We start from the raw sequence: 21,668 nt of genomic DNA, 5'->3' as shown, positions 1-21,668 counted from the left end.
CTACATCGTGCTTTAACCCTAACCTCGGAAGGATGCCGCTCACTGTACGAGTGTGGTTTCCATTTCTTGCATCAACTCATCCTTATGGCCTATAAGCAAGATAGCCATATTAACACTTTTCATTTACCTTTGATGGTGCTCAACAGACTGTAAAGTAAATGGGGCAATATTATAAAGACTTGAAAGAAAGACTTGCATTGATATCACGCCTTTCATGACCTCAGGACGTCCCAAAGCGCTTTACAGCCAATGAAGTACTTTTGAAGTGTAGTCACTGTTGTAATGTAGGAAATGCGGCAGCCAAATTTCACACAGCAAGATCCCACAAACAGCAATGAGATAAATGACCAGAAAATCTGTTTTAGTGATGTTGATTGAGGGATAAATATTGGCCCAGGACACCGGGGAGAACTCCCCTGCTCTTCTTCGAAATAGTGCCTCGGCATCTTTTACATCCACCCAAGAGAGCAGACAGGGCCTCGGTCGTCGTGAAAGATGGCACCTTTGACAATACTGCACTGAGAGTGTCAGCCTGGATTATGGGCTCAAGTCTCTGGAGTGGGACATGAACCCACAATCTTCTGACTCGGAGGCAAGCGTGCTGACCCACTGCTGACACCAAATATGCAGGGTTACTGACTGGTCCAGCCCATAGTCGTGTGACCGTGGAGCGATTAGTGCTACAAAATGTTGTGGTTTCAATAATATTTCAAAAAGTCTGCTGCTAATTGATGAAAAGAAACACTTTCTGTTTTAGCAAATGATGAATAACTTGTCTGTCAACTTTTGTTGCAGTCTGACTCTCCCTGTCCAGGCCAGTGTTTCATTGTCCGAGGGCTCATCCATTCAGAGCTGCCAAAATAGCTGGGCCAGGCAAGAAACGCCGAAACCCTGAGCCAGACTCCATCAGTGACGCAAGCAAAGCTCCTGTGGCGGCCAAGCGGCTGAAAATGGCCAGCACGGCCGAGAGCGGCAGGAGGAGATTGGGACGTAATCAGGAGGAGGCCACAAACAAGAAGAAGCTGAAGGACAAAGTCAACCAAGAGAATAAGGATGGGAAGAGCACAGTCGGTGGTGAGCCAAAGAAAGGTAAGGAAGGTTTGAATCAAACTGAGGTGGTATGTCGTGTTCTAGTCCGAGTCAGACTAATTGTTTCTCGCGGCATTCTGTTATTTTGGTGTCGGGACACTGGAAGATCGGAGCTCGAGTGGAGACCTGCAGCTTTCAGCACCCCGTCCCCTTTTTAATTTACCAGCTATGTTGGGGTGTTCAAACTGCAGCCCCGGGCCACATCCCTGGCAACCCGACCCTCGATACCCAGGTAACTCAGTCCTGTTTGCGCCTAGGTTTCTCATTTGGTGGTTTGTCCTCTTTGACTTTAAACTAAATAAATTTACTGTGCATGAGATTTGAGAATCCTTGTAGCAATTTCTCCTGTGCATGTGCTTGCAGGGTCTGGAATTTGTTTTTGTTTTGGGAGTTTCTGACCCTGAGTCAAAAGCAATTAAATTAGACTCTTACTCGATCATGCAACTGGTCAGGATTCTTTAACCAGATAGCAGCAGCTACTGAGCATTACACACTTAAACGTCACTCATTGTGGGCGAGATGGTCAAATCTTGCCCTGCTTCTGAGAAATTGTAGGCTACTATATTAATGCATGGTCTGCCTTAGTAAACTCTCAGAATAGTGAAGGTGAATAGTTTAGAAGTATTTGCAGTATGGTGGTGACAGAAATATGTATATTTGTGAACCATTTTGATATAAGGTCGTGCCTCCATTCCCTCCCCAATAAGGCAATCCCTCATTTCCCAGTTCAGTGTAGCTGGAGGAGGGGGAGATTGGAAGAACAGTCATTGGCGTTCTCTGGCACCTCCCCATGAACTGTTGTAGAGGGGTATTGGCCGAAGCCTGGGAGTGGGTTACAAGCCTGGGCTCTCGGCTGCAGGAGGTGCACAGTGTGAGAACACTCCAAAAGAGCAGAACTCAAGCAAATGGGAGGAAAATGAATTTTATTTTTTTGATTTTATGCCACGTTTGTGTGACACCAAGCAGTTGACGTATTTGGACTATGTTAGTTTGAATTTGGCTTGGGGAGCTAACGTAGGTCGTGTATCCTTTTTCTGAGCATGATTGTCGGTGATTCCGAAGAAAGGGAAGACTTATTTAATTTTTTCCCCCTCTCTCAAAGGCACTTGTTCCCACTCACCCCTTGCTCGGTTACCATCCCACAGCCGCTGATCATTCTTCAGTACCTCGGCCAATGGCCTGTCTTCATGTGTGACACTAGACAGTGGGTATCGGGAGGCTATCACACTCCAACAGCACGCATGCAAGTTCAACCGCTGTGGCAGATGCTGTGACCAACTTGGAAAATGCAAACCTTTTTGAACCCTTCAGTTGGTTGGGGGAAGAAGGAAAAATTGTGCCTTTTGAGCCTAACTGATCAACTGAATCTGTTTCTGTATATTCTGATTGTTAGATTTGTCAAGTAATCAGGATTCATTGCAAAGGACATACAGTGATGGTAAGTCTCAGAGCTTGCCTGTGCTTCAACTGTTCAGTACCTGGTTCTGTAAGGGTATTACGTAGTGGAAGTGCAGAACTGCAGGGAGTGGTCCTCATTGTTGGTCTGAATGTTTGTTGCTTTCTGTAACCCAGATGCACTTATTTGCTTCAAGAGATATTTCTGATTAACTTAATAACGCTTATATTTAAAACAAACAGTTAAAACAACTTTCACAGAGAACTGAGAAGTGGACTAGTTTGTGGGGCAGGGAAGCAATTGTCCCTGGAATCTCAGTAAAGCATGACAGGGCATGGTGTGAAATTCTGCATGTACTGTGCCCACCTGAATTCTGAAAAGCACTCAGCAATGCAGTTGTAGACTCTATCCTTCCAAACTGGGTCACATCCGGAGGGAGCATGTTGAGCTCTGTACAACTACAGTGAAATGCTGGTGGTTACAGGCTAGTCACTGGTGCTGGGAGCAGTTCGAGGTGATGAACTAGACTATTGTACAATCTGGATTAAGTGCAGTTTTTTTCTCTATGTAGTTTTAGTACTAATAGGTCTGGGAGAGTTTTGGGAAGACCACAGTGATCGTCTACATGTCCCTTTGCTTTCTGCTCACCAACCATCTTTCGATCCATGTGGCCATATTCCCATTACTTTCTCAGATGCTTTTTGAAAATCCACATAAACGACATGCACTTCATTTTGTTTATCTATCCTCCTCATTTCTTCGAAGAACTCTTTGGCAAGCACTTCCTGCCTTTTAGCAATATGTGCTATCTGGCCCTGATTAACTTGTGTTGCTCAAAATGGTCATTAATCTCATACAGTATTATAGACTCCAGAAGAGGAACACTTGGGAAATAGTGAACATAACCTGATTAGTTTCACATTGAACGTAGTTGAAGAAAAATAGAAATCCAAGATAATTTCAGCCGAGATTCATTGATTGGAAGCAATGGTAAATTAAACAGCGAGGCAGCAGTACAAGATGTTTAAATATGAGACAGATACGGTACAGGCTAAAACCATTCTGAGTAGAACTAACCAGGTGTGTTGAAGGTTGGAGTTCCATGGATAGAGAAAATCAAAGCAAAATTGACATTTAAAAATGAGCCATGTGATGAATATATGGGGATAATAAGAAATTTCAGAAATAGAGTATATAGAAGGGGAGCAAAAAGGTGATTTAAAAATGTTTTTTATTTGGGCGTCGCTGGCAAGGCCAGCATTTATTGCCCATCCCTTATTGCCCTTGAGAAGGTGATGGTGAGCTGCTATAGTCAGTGTGGTGAAGGAACTCCCACAATGCTGTTAGGTAGGGAGTTCCAGGACTTTGCCCCAGCAACGATGAAGGAACGGCGATATATTTCCAAGTTAGGATGGGGAAGGTGGTGGTGTTCTCATGCTCCTGCTGACCTTGTCCTTCTAGGTGGTAGAGGGGTTTGGAAGCTGCTGTTGAAGAAGCCTTGGCAAGTTGTTGCAGTGCATCTTGTAGATGGTACACACTGCACTGGTGGTGGAGGGAATGAATGTTTAAGGTGGCGGATGGGGTGCCAGTCAAGCGGGCTGTTTTGTCCTGGATGATGTCGGCCTTCTTGAGTGTTGGAGCTGCACTCACCCGGGCAAGGGGGAAGTATTCCATCACACTCCTGACTTGTGCTTTGTAGATGGTGGAAAGGCTTTGTGGAGTAAGGAGGTGAATCACTCGCTGCAGAATACCCAGCCTCTGACCTGCTCTTGTAACCACAGTATTTATGTGGCTTGTCCAGTTAAGTTTCTGGTCAATGGTGACCCCCAGGATGTTGATGGTGGGGGATTCAGCGATTGTAATGCCATTGAATGTCAAGGGGAGGTGGTTAGACTCTCTTGTTGGAGATGGTCATTGCCTGGCACTTGTCTGGCGCGAATGTTACTTGCCACTTATCAGCCCAAGCCTGGATGTTGTCCAGGTCTTGCTGCATGTGGGCACGGATTGCTTCATTATCTGAGGGGTTGCGAATGGAACTGAACACTCTGCAGTCATCAGCGAACATCCCCACTTCTGACCTTATGATGGAGGGAAGGTCATTGATGAAGCAGCTGAAGATGGTTGGGCCAAGGATGCTGCCCTGACGAACTCCTGCAGCAATGTCCTGGGACTGAGATGATTGGCCTACAACAATCACTACCATTTTCCTTTGTGCTAGGTATGACTCTAACCACTGGAGAGCTTTCCCCCTGATTCCCATTGACTTCATTTTTACTGGGGCTCCTTGATGCCACACTCTGTCAAATGCTGCCTTGACGTCAAGGGCAGTCACTCTCACCTCACCTCTGGAATTCAGCTCTTTTGTCAATGTTTGGACCAAGGCTGGAATAAGGTCTGGAGCCGAGTGGTCCTGGCGGAACCCAAACTGAGCATCGGTGAGCAGATTATTGGTGAGTAAGTACCGCTTGATAGCACTGTCGATGACACCTTCCGTCACTTTGCTGATGATTGAGAGTAGACTGATTGGGTGGTAATTTGCCAGATTGGATTTGTCCTACTTTATTTTGGACAGGACATAACTGGGCAATTTTCCACGTTGTTGGGTAGATGCCAGTGTTGTAGCTGTACTGGAACAGCTTGGCTAGAGGTGCGGCTAGTTCTGGAGCACAAGACTTCAGCATTACAGCTGGGATGTTGTCGGGGCCCATAGCCTTTGCTGTATCCAGTGCACTCAGCTGTTTCTTGATATCACGTGGAGTGAGTCGAATTGGCTGAAGACTGGCTTCTGTGATGGTGGGGATCTCGAGAGGAGGCCGAGATGGATTATCCACTTGGCACCTTTGGCTGAAGATGGTTGAAAAAGCTTTAGCCTTGTCTTTTGCACTTGTGCTGGGCTCTGCCATCACTGAGGATGGGGATGTTCATGGAGCCTCTTCCTCCCATTAGTTGTTTAATCGTCCACCAGCTTTCACGACTGTATGTGGCAGGACTGCAGAGCTTTGATCTGATCCGTTGGTTGTGGGATCGCTTAGCTCTGTCTATAGCATGTTGCTTCTGCTGTTTAGCATGCATGTAGTCCTGAGTTGTAGCTTCACCAGGTTGGAACCTCATTTTTTTGGTATGCCTGGTGCTGCTCCTGGCATGCTCTTCTACACTCCTCATTGAACCAGGGTTGATCCCCTGGCTTGTTGGTAATGGTAGAGTGAGGAATATGCCGGGCCATGAGGTTACAGATTGTGCTGGAATACAATTCTGCTGCTGCTGATGGCCCACAGCGCCTCATGGATGCCCAGTTTTGAGCTGCTAGATCTGTTCTGAATCTATCCCATTTAGCACGGTGGGTAGTGCCACACGACATGATGGACGGTGAAGATGGGACTTCGTCTCCACAAGGACTATGCGGTGGTCACTCCTACCAATAGTGTCGTGGACAGATGCATCTGTGACAGGTATATTGGTGAGGACAAAGTTAAGTAAGTTTTTCCCTCATGTTCTCTCACCACCTGCTGCAGGCCCAGTCTGGCAGTTATGTCCTCAGACTTCAGGACTCGGTCAGTAGTGAAGTTACCGAGCCACTCTTGGTGATGAAGATTGCGGTCCCCCACCCAGAGTACATTCTGTGCCCTTGATTTGGAATGCTGCGAAGAGCATGAAAGAAAGTCAACAGCCAATAAAAAGGGAAATAACAAGGGCTTTTATAAGCGCACAATGTTGAGCACCACTTGGAGGAAGCACTGAGGGTAGCAAGGACACAGAATGTACTCTGGCTGGGGGACTTCAATGTCCGTCACCAAGAGTGGCTCGGTAGCACCATTACTGACCGAGCTGGCCGAGTCCTGAAGGACATAGCTGCTAGACTGAGCCTGCGGCAGGTGGTGAGCGAACCAACATGAGGGAAAAACCGACTTGACCTCATATTCACCAATCTACCTGTCGCAGATACATCTGTCAATGACAGTATTGGTAGGAGTGATCACCGCACAGTCCTCGTGGAGACAAAGTCCCGTCTTCGCACTGAGGACACCATCCAACGTGTTGTGTGTCACTACCACCGTGCTAAATGGGATAGATTCAGAACGGATCTAGCAGCTCAAAACAGAGCATCCATGAGACGCTGTGGGCCATCAGCAGCAGCAGATTTGTATTCCAGCACAATCTGTAACCTCATGGCCTGGCATATTCCTCACTCTACCATTACCAACAAGCCAGGGGATCAACCCTGGTTCAATGAGGAGTGTAGAAGAGCATGCCAGGAGCAGCACCAGGTGTACCTAAAAATGAGGTTCCAGCCTGGTGAAGCTACAACACAGGACTACACACATGCTAAACAGCGGAAGCAACATGCTATAGACAGAGCTAAGCGATTCCACAACCAATGGATCAGATCAAAGCTCTGCAGTCCTGCCACATCCAGTCGTGAATGGTGGTGGACAGTTAAACAACTAACGGGAGGAGGAGGCTCCATGAACATCCCCATCCTCAATGATGATGTGGAGATGCCGGTGATGGACTGGGGTTGACAATTGTAAACAATTTTACAACACCAAGTTATAGTCCAGCAATTTTATTTTAAATTCACAAGCTTTCGGAGGCTACCTCCTTCGTCAGGTGAACGATGACGAAGGAGGTAGCCTCCGAAAGCTTGTGAATTTAAAATTAAATTGCTGGACGATAACTTGGTGTTGTAAAATTGTTTACAATCCTCAATGATGGCAGAGTCCAGCACGCGAGTGCAAAAGACAAGGCTGAAGCGTTTGCAACCATCTTCAGCCAGAAGTGCCGAGTGGATGATCCATCTCTGCCTCCTCCCGATACCCCCACCGTCACAGAAGCCAGTCTTCAGCCAATTCAATTCACTTCACATGATATCAAGAAACGGCTGAGTGCACCAGATACAACAAAGGCTATGGGCCCCGACAACATCCCGGCTGTGGTGCTAAAGACCTGTGCTCCAGAACTAGCTGCGCCTCGAGCCAAACTGTTCCAGTACAGCTACAACACTGGAACCTACCTGACAATGTGAAAAGTTGCTCAGGTATGTCCTGTCCACAAAAAGCAGGACAAATCCAATCATGCCAATTACCGCCCCATCAGTCTACTCTCAATCATCAACAAAGTGATGGAAGGTGTCATTGACAGTGCTATCAAGCGGCACTTACTCACCAATAACCTGCTCACCGATGCTCAGTTTGGGTTCCGCCAGGACCACTCGGCTCCAGATCTCATTACAGCCTTGGTCCAAACTTCGACAAAAGAGCTGAATTCCAGAGGTGAGGTGAGAGTAAACCGCCCTTGACATCAAGGCAGCATTTGACTGAATGTGGCACCAAGGAGCCCTGGTAAAATTGAAGTCAATGGGAATTAGGGGGAAAACTCTCCAGTGGCTGGCGTCATACCTAGCACAAAGGAAGATGGTAGTGGTTGTTGGAGGCCAATCATCTCAGCCCCACGACATTGCTGCAGGAGTTCCTCAGGGCAGTGTCCTAGGCCCAACCATCTTCAGTTGCTTCATCAATGACCTTCCCTGCATCATAACCTTCGCTGGTGATTGCACAGTGTTCAGTTCCATTCGCAACCCCTCAGATAATGAAGCAGTCTGTGCCCGCATGCAGTAAGACCTGGACAACATCCAGGCTTGGGCTGATAAGTGGCAAGTAACATTCGTGCCAGGCAATGACCATCTCCAACAAGAGAGTCTAACCACCTCCCCTTGACATTCAACGGCATTACCATCGCCGAATCCCCCACCATCAAAATCCTGGGGGTCACCATTGACCAGAAACTTAACTGGACCAGCCACATAAATACTGTGGCTACAAGAGCAGGTCAGAGGCTGGGTATTCTGCAACGAGTGACTCACCTCCTGACTCCCCAAAGCCTTTCCACCATCTACAAGGCACAAGTCAGGAGTGTGATGGAATACTCTCCACTTGCCTGGATCAGTGCAGCTCCAACAACACTCAAGAAGCTCGACACCATCCAGGACAAAGCAGCCCGCTTGATTGGCATCCCATCCACCACCTTAAACATTCACTCCCTCCACCATCGGCGCACTGTGGCTGCAGTGTGTACCATCCACAGGATGCACTGCAGCAACTCGCCAAGGCTTCTTCGACAGCACCTCCCAAACCCGCGACCTCTACCACCTAGAAGGACAAGAGCAGCAGGCACATGGGAATAACACCACCTGCAAGTTCCCCTCCAAGTCACACACCATCCCGACTTGGAAATATATCGCCGTTCCTTCATCGTCGCTGGGTCAAAATCCTGGAACTCCCTACCTAACAGCACTGTGGGAGAACCTTCACCACAAGGACTGCAGCGGTTCAAGAAGGCGGCTCACCACCAACACCTCGAGGGCAATTAGAGAAACGCCAGAAATGCTGGCCTTGCCAGTGACGCCCACATCCCATGAACGAATTGAAAAAAAGGATAGTCAAGAACACTTGGAGATGAAGGAGTTTTCTAGCATTTGAGCATGTGGCAATAAAGGATATGTTAAATAAGCGTCGTGAATCAGCTTTTAAAGAGGGTGGGCTTGTGTCGACTTCTGTATAACATCTACTGCCTCGGTGTATACCAGAGTTCTCGGCTGGAAGTCACTTAATGCGAGTGCATTCACATACCTCGATAAAATAACATGCTGATATGTCAGTGAAATAGGCATCATCGGGTGTTTTATGGAGGTTAGAGGCACGGTCACACTTTTGTAGAGTAAATGTGTGGAAATGCTTTCAGGTAGAGTATTGGCGGAGGATTGTGCCAGTATGAAAGTAGGAAGATGGTGGTAACCCCATACTGCAGTCACTGCCTCTTTCCACTGCTTTCCCTGCAAAGCACTCGTTCCAGTTTCTGGTAATTTCTTCAATTTTTTTTTTTGAAACCATCTGACCATGGAAGAGTCAGCCAGTTTCTGCTTTCTTTTTCAGTCTGCTGATCTGCTCCAGATGTTTTAGTCTGCAGGGTACTAGTTCAGTTGAGCCTCATAACTTTCTGCAGTCATGCATGATGCACGAGTAACTGTTGATGAGTTCGGAAACACCAGGTTGTTGGTGCTTTTGTTTAGTTGACTGGTCGCAGTCTCGGGAAGTCCAGATAAACTACTTGGGCACCAGAATAAGAACATAAGAAATAGGAGCAGGAGTCGGCCATAAGGCTCCTCGAGCCTGCTCCGCCATTCAATAAGATCATGGCTGATCTTTAACCTCAACTCCACTTTCCTGACCTATCCCCATATCTCTTGATTCCTTTAGTGTCCAAAAATCTATCTATCTCTGTCTTGAATATACTGAACAACTGAGCAGCCACAGCCCTCTGGGGTAGAGAATTCCAAAGATTTATAACCCTCTGAGTGAAGAAATGTTTCCTCAACTTGGTCCTAAATGGCCGACTCCTTAACTTGAAACTATGACCTCAAGTTCTTGACTCTCCAGCCAGGGGAAACCGCCTCTCAGCATCTGACCTCTAAGAATTTTATACGTTTCAATGAGATCACCTCTCGTTCTTCTAAACTTCAGCGAAGAGATACCCATTCTACTCAATCTCCCCTCATAGGATGACCCTCCCATCCCAGGAATCAATCTAATGAACCTTCGTTGCACCCCCTCTAAGATAATTATATCCTTCCTTTGGTAAGGAGACCAAAACTGTACACAGTGCTCCAGGTGTGGACTCACCAGAGCCCTATATAATTGCAGCAAGACCTCCTTACTCTTATACTCCAGCCCCCTTGCAATAAAGGCTAACATACCATTTGCCTTCCTAAATGCTTGCCATACCTGCATGGTAACTTTCTGTGATTCGTGTACAAGAACACACAAATTCCTTTAACTACCAACATTTCTTAGCCCCTCACCTTTTGGAAAAATATTCTGCTTTTCTATTCTTCCTACCATGGTGGATAATTTCATATTTCCCCACATTATACTCCATCTGCCATCTTCTTGCCCGCTCACTTAACCTGTCTAAATCCCTTTGCAGGCTCTTTACATCCTCCTCACAGCTTACTTTCCCACCTAGCTTTTTATCGTCAGCAAACTTGGATACATTATACTCGGTCCCTTCATCTAACTCTTTAATATAGATTGTAAATAGCTGAGGCCCAAGCACTGATTCTTGCGGCACCCCACTAGTTACAACTTGCCAACCCGAAAATGACCAACTTATTCTTACGCTCTGTTTTCTGTCCGTTAACCAATCCTCAATCCACACTAATATATTACCCCTAATCTTGTGTAACAACCTCTTGTGTGGCACCTCATTGAATGCTTTTTGAAATGGACTACGTCAAACGATGTGCCTTCCCCTGAAGCAAGCTGACTTAATTGGAAAGTGCTTCTGTACAAGAGCACTGATCTTCAGCTAATCCTTTTGCATCGTAGCAAAACAACTGATCACAGATCAGATTTCATTGTGTGTTTGAGTCAGAGAAGCCAAGTGACCAGCTGATAGGCGTTTCAAACATAGAGCAAGGTGTTGGGTGGGAGTCTGTCTTACTCAGTCACAGGACATATCACCGGACTCTCAGCTAACTCCTGGTCTAGTTCAAAGCAGGCCTTTAAATTGCCGTTTGGACCAGGTAGTTGGATGCAGTCTTCTTACAGAACCTTTCCAGTGAGCAGAGTATCTGCTCCCTTCCCCACTGTGGTGATTGCACTCCACTAGTAAGTAGTGATGATGAATGAAGAAAGCAAGCTTGCCTCTTGCAAGGTGATCTTCCTTCTTTAAATGTAAGTATACTGCACGCACTGAACTCCTCCCCTGCTTTCCCCTCAGTCCCTTATATTGGGTTTGGTGCCGCTAACTTTTTCTTAAAGATCTGGTTGAGATAAACTGGTGCTCTCTGGGTAGGTGGGCCCTTTACACTCTGAGGGAGTGAGGTGGTTCATGGCATAAATGTGAAAATGTCTTGGAGACATTGTCCCTTTGTGTTTCCTCTATTTTGGAATGTGCTATTCCAGCAAACCAACACAATGCTATACCCAAACCTATCTTTTAGTAGCTTTTTATCACACCTAATGTTAGGAAGCTCAAGCTTATTTTTTTTCACAATCTGTTGGGAGCATGACATAATATCTGAGTGAGGAGAATTATCTGGGTCTCCAGCACAAGTTTATATAATTCCCTTTATGGAAGTCTGTACACCGTGGGGGGATTTGACAGAATAACTAACAGGACAGTAATTTGACCAATTTATTTCTGTAGCAGTGGCCTAGAGGTTCCTTGATTTGCAATGCTTGTAGAGAACAGAAAGACAGGCAGAATGGAAAGGGAGAGAGTGTAGCCCTGATAATGAAGGATGACATAACAGTGGTGAGAAAGGATCTTGGCTTGGAAGATCAGGAAGTAGAATCAGTATGGGTGGAAATTAGAAATAACAAGGGGCAGAAAACACTAGTGCGAGTAGTTTAAAGGCCCCCTAATAATAGCAATATAGTTGGACAGTGCATTAATCATGAAATAATAAGAGCTTGTATCAAAGGTAATGCAGTTATCATGGGCGACTTTAATCTTCATATAGACTGGGCAAATCAAGTTGGCAAAGGTAGTTTGGAGGATGAGTTCATGGAATGCATTAGTGTCTGTTTCCTAGAGCAATATGTCATGGAACCAACCAGGGAACAGGCTATTTTAGATCTTGTATTATGCAATGAGACAGGGTTAATTAGTAATCTCATAGTAAGAGATCCTCTGGGGAAGAGTGATCATAATATGATAGAATTTCACATTGAGTTTGAGAATGACATACTTAAGTCAGAAACTAGAGTCTTAAACTTAAATAAAGCCAATTATATAGGTATGAGGGGCGAGTTGGCTAAGGTAGATTGGGAAATTAAATTAAAGGGTTTGATGGTTGAAAAGCAATGGCAAACATTTAAAGAAATATTTCAATATTCTCAACAAATATACATTCCATTGAGAAATAAAAACTCCACGGGAAAAGTGATCCACCCGTGGCTAACTAAAGAAGTTAAGGATAGTATTAGATTAAAAGAGGCTTATAATGTTGCCAAGAAGAGTAGTCAGCCTGTGGATTGGGAGAGTTTTAGAAACCAGCAACGGATGACCAAATAATTGATGATAAAAGAGAAAATAGAATATGAAAGTAAACTAGCAAGAAATGTAAAAACGGATTGTAAAAGCTTCTACAAGTATGTAAAAAGGAAGAGAGTATCAAAAGTAAACGTTGGTCCCTTCGAGGCTGAGACAGGAGAAATTATAATGGGGAATCAGGAAATGGCAGATGCGTTAAACAAATATTTTGCATCTGTCTTCACAGTAGAAGACACAAAAAAATACCAGAAATAGTGGGGAACCAAGGGGCTAATGAGAGTGAGGAACTTAAAGTAATTAATATCAGTTGAGAAAAAGTACTTGAGAAACTCATGGGACTAAAAGCTGATAAATCCCCTGGACCTGATGGTCTACAGCTGAGGGTTCTAAAAGAGGTGGCTGCAGAGATAGTGGATGCATTGGTTGTGATCTTCCAAAATTCCCCAGATTCTAGACCGGCCCCAGTGGATTGGAAGGTAGCAAATGTGACCCCGCTATTCAAGAAAGGAGGGAGAGAGAAAATAGGGAACAACAGGCCAGTTAGCCTGACGTTAGTCATCGGGAAAATACTGGAATCCATTATTAAGGAAGTGGTAACAGGGCACTTAGAAAATCATAATTTGATTAGGCAGAGTCAACATGGTTTTATGAAAGGGAAATTTGTTTGACAAATCTAATAGTTTTTTGAGGATGTAACGAGCAGGGTAGATAAAGGGGAACCAGTGGATGTCGTATATTTGGATTTTCAAAAGGCATTTGATAAGGTGCCACATAAAAGTTTGTTACACAAGCTAAGGACTCATGGAGTTGGGGGTAGCATGGCTAGAGGATTGGTTAACGGACAGAAAACAGAGTAGGGATAAACGGGTCATTTTCAGGTTGGCAGGCTGTAACTAGTGGGGTGCCGCAAGGATCAGTGCTTGGGCCTCAGCTATTTACATTCCACATTAATGACTTAGATGAAGGGACTGAGTGTAATGTATCCAAGTTTGCTGACGATACAAAGCTAGGTGGGAAAGTGAGCTGTGAGGAGGATACAAAGAGTCCGCAAAGGGATATAGACAGGTTAAGTGAGTGGGCAAGAAGGTGGCAGATGGAGTATAATGTGGGGAAATATGAGGTTATTCACTTTGGTAGGAAGAATAGAAAAATAGAATATTTTTTAAATGGTGGGAAACTATTAAATGTTGGTGTTCAGAGAGACTTGGTGTCCTTGTACAAGAAACACAACAAGTTAATATGCAGGTACAGCAAGCAACTAAAAGCAAATGGAATGTTGGCCTTCATTGCAAGGGGGTTGGAGTACAAGAGTAAGGAAGTCTTACTGCAATTGTACAGGACTTTGGTGAGACCTCACCTGGAGTACTATGTACAGTTTTGGTCTCCTTATCTAAGGAAGGATAAACTTGCCTTAGAGGCGGTGCAGCGAAGGTTCACGAGATTGATTCCTGGGATGAGAGGGTTGTCCTTTGAGACGAGGTTGAGTAGAATGGGCCTATCCTCTCTGGAGTTTAGAAGAACGAGAGGTGATCTCATTAAAACGCGTAAGATTCTGAGGGGGCTTGACAGGGTAGATGCTGAGAGGCTGTTTCCCCCGGCTGGAGAGTCTAGAACTAGAGGGCATAGTCTCAGGAAAAGGGGTCGGCCATTTAAGACTGAGATGAGGAGGAATTTCTTCACTGAGGGTTGTGAATCTTTGGAATTCTCCACCCCAGAGGGCTGTGCTTGCTGATTCGTTGAATGTATTCAAGTTTGAAATAGGTAGATTTCTGGACTCTAGGGGAATCGAGGGATATGGGGATCGGGCGGGAAAGTGGAGTTGAGGTTGAAGATCAGCCATGATCTTATTGAATGGTGGAGCAGGCTCGAAGGGCCATGTGGCCCACTCCTGCTTCTATTTCATACGTTCTTATGTAGAATTTAACAAATAAAACAACTTGTATTTTTATAACACTCATTACATACACAGACACTGCAGCAACTCGCCAAGGCTTCTTCGACAGCACCTCCCAAACCCGCGACCTCTACCACCTAGAAGGACAAGAGCAGCAGGCACATGGGAACAACACCACCTGCACGTTCCCCTCCAAGTCACACACCATCCCGACTTGGAAATATATCGCCGTTCCTTCATCGTCGCTGGGTCAAAATCCTGGAACTCCCTTCCTAACAGCTCTGTGGGAGAACCGTCACCACACGGACTGCAGCGGTTCAAGGAGGCGGCTCACCACCACCTTCTCGAGGGCAATTAGGGATGGGCAATAAATGCCGGCCTCGCCAGTGACGCCCACATCCCATGAATGAATTTTTAAAAAAAATCTCAGAGCACTTCATATATTTGACTTTTTTTTAATTCTGTGAAATCTCTAAACAGGTAACACTGACAAGTGCTGACTGGAAAAAAAAAGCTGTAAATGTTAGAGATACACAGCAGGTTTGTCGGCTTCTGATAAGAGATGAGATGTCCCATTTCAGATTCTAGTGAAGGTATCACCTAAATATTAACTCGTCTTTTTATACAGTCACTGATGGCCCTGCTGCTTATTTACAGCATTTTCTGTTTATATCACTTCCAGTACTGGCAACCTTTTTGTTTGTTAGTGTTGATGTGAATTGGTTGTTATAATTTATCCATTGATGTTTGATGTTGTGCCAGTAAGAGATTCCTGTCATGTTGCTGTATGCTCCACGCCTGAAACCAGAAACTCTAGTAATAGCAGTCCATGTTGACTTCTGGTTTCTAAGCACAATGTGAAAACATTGCACATTGCTGAGATAAAGCATCTCTTTTTCATTAGAACGAAGACATTTGATAGGGTGGACATAGAGAAGATGTTTCCACTTGTGGGGAGTCTAAAACTAGGGGCCATAAGTAGAAAATAGTCACTAATAAATCCAATAGGGAATTCAGGAGAAACACCTTTACCCAGAAAGTGGTTAGAATATGGAATTCGCTACCACCTGGAATAAATTAAGGCGAATAGGACAGATGCTAGATAAACTCACGAGGTAGAAAGGAATAGTAGGTTATGCTGATAGGGTTAGATGAAGTAAATAGAGTGGGAGGAGGCTCGGGTGGAGCATAAACACTGGCGTAGACCAGTTGGGCTGAATGGCCTGTTTCTGAGCTATAAATTCTATGTAACAGACGGCTAAGAGTTGATCTGATAGAGGTGTTCAAATCTGAGACATTTTGATAAAAATAAATCGGGGGGAAAACTATTTTGACTGGTCAGAGGGACGTAACTAGGGGGCATAAAATTGAAGATCGTTGGGAGAAATTTCAGTAAACTTCTGTGGTTCAGTGGATTGCACTGGTGCTCCTTAATAATTAAAGTAGGGGCAGGGAGAGAAATTGGGGTCTTTGGGAAACAAGAGAGATATTTGTCACCCAAATCCAGGTTGGAGGGGGAATGGGTAGCAAATAGTCTGAGACTGAAAATAGTGAGAATTGTTTGGTAAGATGGGGTAAAAATTTAAATGCAGCACCCCAATATAATGCTGCTTTGAGTTGAGATGGGTTTATTGTGTAGACGTTATATACAGTTAAAATAACTTTTATTGTGTGACGGTCTCTTCAGTTCCATGGTCATTACAGGCTGAAGATTCTTAACCACTCAATACTCTGCCAGGGTGTCAGCATTGGCATAGTAACTGGAGCAAGGTGCTTTCAATTATTAGTTTGCCAGCCTTCAGGGAAATCTTTCCCATTGTAAGTAATACTCCGGAAGCCGCCACCTTGCGGAAAATTAAGCAGGCTTCTGCTTAGTGCTTTACAGCCAATGAAGCGCTTTTGAAGTGTACCCCTATGTTGTGAACTGGAAGGGCTAATTTATAAAATTTACCCAAATGTTGTTACTGTAACTCCAATTATCTGCCATTGAATAATTTTGATTTTGAGCAGCAGCATCTAAATGGCCAGCCGGTGTGCTGTGCCTTCACACCCGTGGTTTGGCAGCATTCTAAGGGTGGGCTCATTGTTGTTTGTGGGATCTTGCTGTGCGCAAATTGGCTGCTGCATTTCCTACATTACAACAGTGACTACACTTCAAAAGCACTTAATTGGCTGTAAAGCACTTTGGATTGTCCTGAGGTCGTGAAAGGTGCTATATAAATGCAAGTCTTTCTTTCTTGGTTCTTTCCAATTCCTCCAACTCAGTTAGAGTCGTAGCGGGTCTGTGGGATTACAGATCCGATAGATCCCCTGCTTTATCGTAAAAATATATGTATCTTCCTATATGTTGTTCGCGTGGAACAATGTTGGGCTGCTGTTTTCTTTTTTTCAAAAAAAAGGACAAACTTCTCTTGTGTCTGAAGGAGCTGGAGATTGATTCTGCTTTCTTCAATGAGCCGCTAATAATTCCTACAACTGCAGGAATATTGTGGGCAGTTCACCGTGCGGTTGCTTTTATATTCCACGAGTCCCGTGCTGATACTGACTGCAGCACCAAAGCAAACAAAGCCCAGTTCTGTAAGGCCGGAGGGAATCAGTTCCTCAGAATTTCTTATCTAAATCTGGATTTGCAAAAACATTTGACTTGGATCCAGGGAAATTCTTGTTGTTTCTATTTCACAGGTATAGCTTTGGGCTGATAAGGAGATTTAACAATCAGAAGGTGTAGCGTCTAATTGATGTCATGTGTGAGTCATTGTCCTCCCTTGTTATCTTGATCCTTCTGTAACTCAACAGAGCTGAAGTATTTAAGTACACGCCGCATCTTTTCAACAAGACATTAAAAACACCTAACTTCTGAAAACGAACAAGTGCTGGCTTTGTTGCTATTATCTCGAGGTCAGCCGTTTACTGAATTCTTTTACAAGCCCATTTGTTTTTAGACATCTGAGGACTGTAAAAGGCTCTTGGGCCGAAACAAGCTTGTCCCTTTTTAATAGATCAACACCGCCTCCTTACCATATTCCTCAATCGTTCTCTCGTGGGAAACATATCCAATTGCTGCGTGGATGTATTTATCTGACCCACTTTGTCATTTTCAGATCTCTGTTCTCTTTGGGTGAATAAGTTGCTCTCGACATCTTACTTCTTGCTAAGGGTCAACCTTTGTTGCAACGTTTTTACTAGTTCTCGTGGCAGGCAAGGCAGTTTCCATAAGCAGAGCGAGTCTCCTATGAACTGAAACTTGCGTCCTCGTGTGTGCCTTGAGTAGAATTACATAGAATGTACAGCACAGAAACAGGCCATTCGGCCCAACAGGTCTGTGCCGGGGTTTATGCTCCACATGAGCCTCCTCCCTCCCTACTTCATCTAACCCTATCTGCATATCCTTCTATTCATTTCTCCCTTATGTACTTTTCTAGCCTCCCCATACATGCCTCTATACTGATCGCCTCAACCACTCCATGTGGTAGTGAGTTCCACATTTACTCTCTGGGTAAAGAGGTTTCTCCTGAATTCCTTATTGGATTTATTGGTGACTATTTTATATTTATGGCCTATAGTTTTGGACTCTTCCCCCAAGAGGAAACATCTTCTCTGCGTCTACCCTATCAAACCCCTTCATAATCTGAGAGGTCTATTAGGTCACCCCTCAGCCTTCACTTTTCGAGAGAAAAGAGCTGCAGCCTGTTTAGTTTTTCCTGAATAGTGTGTTACGGCACAAACAACTAACCTTTAACTATATTACGTCACGCCAGAGACCATGTGGGATGCCCGCCACCACCTGCTTTCTACTCTGAAAGGCAAGAAATGCCACATTGTTGGGGCCATAATGCTGAGGCTAAAAGTTAGGTGGAGTTATATCGAAACTGCAGCACAGAAACAGGCCATTCGGCCCAACTGGTCTATCCCGGTGTTTATGCTCCACACGAGCCTCCTCCCTCCCTACTTCATCTCACCTTATCTGCATATCCTTCTATTCCTTTCTCCCTCATGTGCTTATCTAGCTTCCCCTTAAATGCATCTATGCTATTTGCTTCAACTTAAACGTAATGGACTAATTTATTTACACAAGATGATGCGTTTGGGGGCCTCACGTGGTATAGACAGTGCTAAGCACAGAACTGAAAAAGACAGGACAGACTAAATTATTTTAGGTGATGTTTCTGGTTCACTCGGTGTTTGCTGTTGACACCTGCTGTCCACTGAAACCACATTTTGTCCAATTCTTGATGCTTTTAAACCATGCACGACCTATACTCCTTTTAGAACCAAGCTTCCTTAATGGTTCAGCCATTTAAGATGTAGTGAACCCATCTGTAAACTTGCTAACAGAGTGAGCCTTTAGCTCCCGCCTCTGAGTCAGAAGGTGCACGGTTTGAACCCTCACTCCGGACGGTCCCGGCGGGTGGGGACCGGAGCTCCGGACGGTCCGTGCGGGTGGGGACCGGAGCTCCGGACGGTCCGTGCGGGTGGGGACCGGAGCTCCGGACGGTCCGTGCGGGTGGGGACCGGAGCTCCGGACGGTCCGTGCGGGTGGGGACCGGAGCTCCGGACGGTCCGTGCAGGTGGGGACCGGAGCTCCGGACGGTCCCGGCGGGTGGGGACCGGAGCTCCGGACGGTCCCTGCGGGTGGGGACCGGAGCTCTGGACCTGAATTCTGGGATACTCTTGTCCGGTGGGTGTGGGTGGCCCCCCCCCCATATCGTTTGGATTGTAGGAACCCATAAACCCTCCGCCCCCCCACCCAGATAGGACTAAACCCCACTATCGGCCGGAATAAAGATGGTTACGGCCGTGGAAGGTGTGTTCCACTACTTCACACTGTTCTCCAAGGGAAAAGTGTGAAGGTACGAAAACCACAACTCTTGCTAGCAGTTCAAATCAGACTGGAGCTGCAGTTTACGTATCAAAGACCATTCTTTTCCTTTGGAGCACTAGCAATTTGATTAGCACCTAGCAGCAAGCTCCTTTATCCTGCCTCATCTACAGATCAAAGAATCTGCCCATGTTTGCAGACAGGTGGGCTCCAGTTAACATTTTAGAGTTTTGTCAAGGGAAGTCAATTTCTATTTTTTTTCGTTCAGAGTTGTGGAAACGTAAAAGTTTAGCAATGTTTCTCTATTTGTAGCAGATCAAAACTCAGCTTTTGTCTCGCACCCAACTTTTTCCCCCTCCCTTCTCCAATTTATAGATTATTTCCCCTGACCACGTTTTTACAATTTGCAGCAAATTGGCCATTTTGAAATGCAATATGAATTAAGCGGAAGCCTATCCTCTTGCTAATATTAGTTGGGATTGATTTAGATTTTGTCTACATATTTCCAGTTCAAAATAATATTAACTCAGAGGGTTTAACCTTTCCTTTGAACCAACTCACGAGCTTCCTTCCCATTAGATTGATTAGTATAAAATGGAAATGTAGGGCTGGTAATTATTGTTCAGTGTTGGTGTTTAAATGCTTTGAGATGACATTCCACTGTCTACTATTTAATTTATTCGTTAACCTGTTCATTTTAAGTGACCACTTCAAAGTATTGGACAGTGAAATGTGCTAAGCACCTATTGCAAGCCCGAGTCTCTGGGCTTCGGCTGTTTGGTGCGTACCATTTTAACTCTATAACTGTGCTTCTTCCTGCAGACCTGTTTGTCGACTGGAAGCAGAATGCAGATGAGGTTATAGTGAAGCTGAAGCCAGGAGAGGGGAGCCTGAAAGTTGACGAGGTCGATGCAGCTTTCACCGACACAGATTGTGTGGTCACGCTACCAGGTGAGAGCAGGCAGTACATTTTGTATGGGGGGGGGTGCGGGGAGAAGAATCTTGTGGCTGATTTTAATTGATCGCTGTGAGAGGAGCAGGGTCCAGGACATGATTACAGAGGGATGATGTGGAACTCTTCCGCTGCCTTCCCCTCTGTGCGTTCTTTTTTGGCCCTCCTTGTGCATCTGACTCCCTTTTATCCTGTCTCCAGCTCCTCACTGCCCTCTCAGATCCCTGCCTCTGACCTCTTGCTTTCCCTTGATCTTTTTGTCGACAATCACCGCCGTGATATTGACCCTCTTGTTTTCTCCACTCCTCCTACTTGGTATAATCTATCTCCCTCTAAACTTAAAGCACTCCATTCCCTCAGTTCTATCCCTCGTATCATCATCACACCCGCTAACAAAGGCTGTCGTTTTATGACGGAAGGACCTGTATGTAACTGAGGCTGATGCCAACACTCCGACTACTCCTAACCCCCCTCTGGACCCTGACCCTGACCCCACTACCAAACACTAAGCCATTAATTCCCAGGTTGTGACTGATCTCTGTTAGTGATTTCAATCTTTCCCTCCCTCACCCCCCCCCCCCCCCCCCCCCACCAAAACTGGTTCCAACCCCCTAGATCCCAAAACACGTACAGCTCATTATTACCTTCTCCCCAAAAGCCCAAAATGGGACCGTTCTGGTAGACTGATTTGTTTGTTTTCTCCTATCCCAATGAATAAATTCCCTCTTGTCTTCATGCTTTTCTTTTCTCTTGTCCAGTCCCTACCCACCTGTGACTCCTGAGTCGTTGAGTATATTCAAGGCTGAGATGGATAGATTTTTGGACTCTAAGCGAATCAAGGGATATGGGGATCAGGCTGGAAAGTGGAGTTGAGGTCGAAGATCAGCCATGATCTGATTGAATGGCGGAACAGGCTCGAGGGGCCGGATGGCCTACTCCTGCTCCTATTTCTTATGTTCCTCTGATGCCCTCTGTCAACTTTAACAATTTCAGATTTTCATCATCAGGGTATTAAATACTAGTTCACAAAAAGGTGGTGTCTTGTGACTGATTAGCAAACATCAGTATCTTTTCTCACTCTTTCGCTGTTTTTCTGTACTCTGAGCCTCCTGAGTTAAGCATGTGTAAGTATCAGAAGATACTTAAATAACTGGTTATAGTTACCCTGTTAGAAGTAAAAAGGTATGGGTTTACAAGCAAAAGGCACATTTTACTGATGTACCAGGAACCCGAGGCTGAAGTGAGTAACGTAACCATGTAATTTTTGTGGAACATCTGCCAAAACTCACTCCAGGGAGGTGTAAGGGATTAAAGTAATTATCGGTTAGGCAGTATACAAAGGCATCGAGTGTCTGGCTCCAGCTGAAGCATTTAATGTGTGTACCCAAGGCAGCTGTGCCAAATGCACACAGCATGATGACCTGTTACCTGCTATTGTTATAAACTGGTGGGGAATTTACTGTAC

The 21,668-nt window shown here is 45.2% G+C and overlaps 1 protein-coding gene across 6 annotated transcripts in view; it reads left to right on the top strand.

The window, feature by feature from the left end:
• usp19 (ubiquitin specific peptidase 19) overlaps positions 1 to 21,668 on the top strand; it is a 130,256-nt gene that overhangs the window by 15,428 nt on the left and 93,160 nt on the right. For 5 of the 6 annotated variants that reach the window (XM_067998341.1, XM_067998340.1, XM_067998338.1 and 2 more), the window contains 3 exons: positions 796 to 1,089; positions 2,483 to 2,527; positions 20,074 to 20,202. In XM_067998341.1, coding sequence (XP_067854442.1) covers positions 951 to 1,089; positions 2,483 to 2,527; positions 20,074 to 20,202 — 313 coding nt within the window. In that variant the 5' untranslated portion in view covers positions 796 to 950. The remainder of the gene's footprint in view (positions 1 to 795; positions 1,090 to 2,482; positions 2,528 to 20,073; positions 20,203 to 21,668) is intronic. The other variant, XM_067998339.1, reaches the window with a different exon arrangement.

Source organism: Heptranchias perlo, chromosome 17 (assembly GCF_035084215.1).
Source record: "Heptranchias perlo isolate sHepPer1 chromosome 17, sHepPer1.hap1, whole genome shotgun sequence".
Taxonomy (NCBI): Eukaryota; Metazoa; Chordata; class Chondrichthyes; order Hexanchiformes; family Hexanchidae; genus Heptranchias; species Heptranchias perlo.
Note: the sequence above shows the minus strand (reverse complement) of the source record. Positions and strands in the feature narration are given on the sequence as shown.